At 50.2% G+C, this 2,219-nt stretch overlaps 1 protein-coding gene across 1 annotated transcript; it reads right to left on the reverse strand.

Annotated features, from left to right (window-relative positions):
- Positions 1–397: 397 nt before the first annotated feature.
- LOC310887782 (olfactory receptor 14C36-like) lies at positions 398–1,684 on the reverse strand (the record flags this gene model as incomplete). Its single annotated transcript, XM_083813947.1, has 1 exon — positions 398–1,684. Exon 1 carries the CDS (start codon positions 1,331–1,333, stop codon positions 398–400), a length of 936 nt encoding a protein of 311 aa, XP_083670073.1. The 5' UTR covers positions 1,334–1,684.
- Positions 1,685–2,219: the final 535 nt, after the last annotated feature.

Consider the following 2,219-nt stretch of genomic DNA (forward strand, 5'->3'; position numbering starts at 1 on the left):
GGCTGAGTCCAGCCCACATTCCCTAGCAAATCACCCCATGATCTCATCCGCACATGGAGAACACAAGCTTAACAGCAGGCCCTTTTAGGGTGCAATTTCTTGAGAGTATTCATGACTCCAGAAGAAGGAAAAAGGTCTCAAACTTCAGACACAGCACTGAAGACATCCCCTTTTATTCCAGAGAGGTGAAAAAGGAGTACAGCTCTGACATAAGTACATTTAAAGATGGCTTCTGGGACAGAGGGACTGGGTTTGTACTTCTGGAGGAGAGAGACAAATCCAGACATTCATGTTCAAACAGGGTAGTCAGAGAAAAATGTTCAAAGCACAAGAGTTGCCTGAGAAAACAACCAACCAACCAACAACAACAACAACAAAGTGAATAAATATGGGTGGCTTAGTCCTGCTGAAGTACTGCCAAGAGAATCAGTTTCTTCAGGGAATCCTTCAGCTCCTGGTTCCTCATGCTGTAGATGAGGGGGTTCAGTGTTGGAGGCACCACGGAATACAGAACTGCCACCACCAGATCCAGGGATGAGGAGGAGATGGAGGGGGGCCTCAGGTAGGCAACTGTGCCAGTGGTGATGAACAGGGAGACCACGGCCAGGTGAGGGAGGCACATGGAAAAGGCTTTGTGCCGGCCCTGCTCAGAGGTCATCTTCAGCACAGCCCTAAAGGTCTGCACATAGGACAGCACAATGAAAACAAAACACCCAAAAGCTAAACAAAGACTAACCGCAATTACCCAAAGTTCCCTGAGGTAGGCATCTGAGCAGGAGAGCCTGAGAATCTGGGGTATTTCACAGAAGAACTGGTCCACTGCATTGCCTTGGCAGAGGGGGAGGGAAAAGGTATTGGCAGTGTGTAGCACGGAATAGAAAAAACTACCGCCCCAGGCAGCTGCTGCTATTTTCATACAAGCTCTACTGCTCAGAAAGGTCCCGTAGTGCAGGGGCTTGCAGATAGCAACGTAGCGGTCATAAGCCATGACAGTGAGAAGGGAATATTCTGCTCCAAGCAAGAAGAAGAGAAAAAAGACCTGGGCAGCACATCCTGAGTAGGAGATGGTCCTTGTGTCCCACAAAGCAATGGCCATGGCTTTGGGGACAATGGTTGAGATGGAGCCCAGGTCGAGGAGGGCGAGGTTGAGGAGAAAGAAGTACATGGGGGTGTGGAGGCGGTGGTCGCAGGCTATGGCGGTGAGGATGAGGCCGTTGCCCAGGAGGGCAGCCAGGTAGATGCCCAGGAAGAGCCCGAAGTGCAGGAGCTGCAGCTCGCGGGTGTCTGCGAATGGCAGGAGGAGGAACTCATTGGGGAAGCTGCTGTTGGACATTTGCTTCTTCTGGGAACAAAGGCCTGTCCGAGGTGGAGAAATACAGGGTAGATTTCTCTGAGCAAACCTACTCCATTTCTCACAGAAACCCACCACAACACCTGTGTCCTTTCAGGAAAACCTTTGTGCAGCTCCCTTTTCCTTGAGCTCTGGTTTGTATAAAGCTGAGACTGGCAGTACAGCAAGGACTCTGCTCTGGATTCCAGAAGAGCAAGTCCTGCCCTACAGCAACTGGTAAAGAGCAACACAGGGGGATCCTCGATTAATCCACTTGTTATAATGAAGATTGTTTCAACATTGTTGCTCCTGGTTAACCTGGCTGCAGAGCATTGCTGTGAGAATTTTGTTTTGTTGAACTTATTCTAGTGGCCCCACCACACATGAGGAGTCCTTTTATGGAAAAATAAATTAATAAATAAATAGATAATTAATAAATAATTAAATAAAAAAATCTATCTGCTGTGATCAAAGTGAAATCTTGTGGGTCCTGAGAGGCAAAGGGACTGTCTCTTAGTGCCGAGGGTGGACAGCCAGTCTGTCCATCAGTCCCAGGCTCAGGTGCCCTGTGCAGGTGGCTCTTTGAGGATGGGAGCATGATTACACCCAGATGTTCCCCTGAGGAGAACCTGGACACTGCTGAGAGCAGACGAATCCAGTCTGAAAGTGCGAATCAACAACTCCCCGCCCCATGTCGGTGTACCTGAGGAGGACCTCAGCTCTCCCCTCCCAGCCAAAGACACAGAGGGCTCATTGCAGATGCCCACAGACACCATCCAGCAGCATTTCCATCACCTTAGCAGTGAGCTGTCTTCTGCATCGGGCTCCTAGATAGCAAAGCTGCCTTGGGGGAGCTGTGCCCTTGTGGACGGCAGCCTGCAGCCCAGCA

Source organism: Anser anser, assembly GCF_964211835.1.
Source record: "Anser anser genome assembly, chromosome: 29".
In the NCBI taxonomy this organism is placed as follows: domain Eukaryota; kingdom Metazoa; phylum Chordata; class Aves; order Anseriformes; family Anatidae; genus Anser; species Anser anser.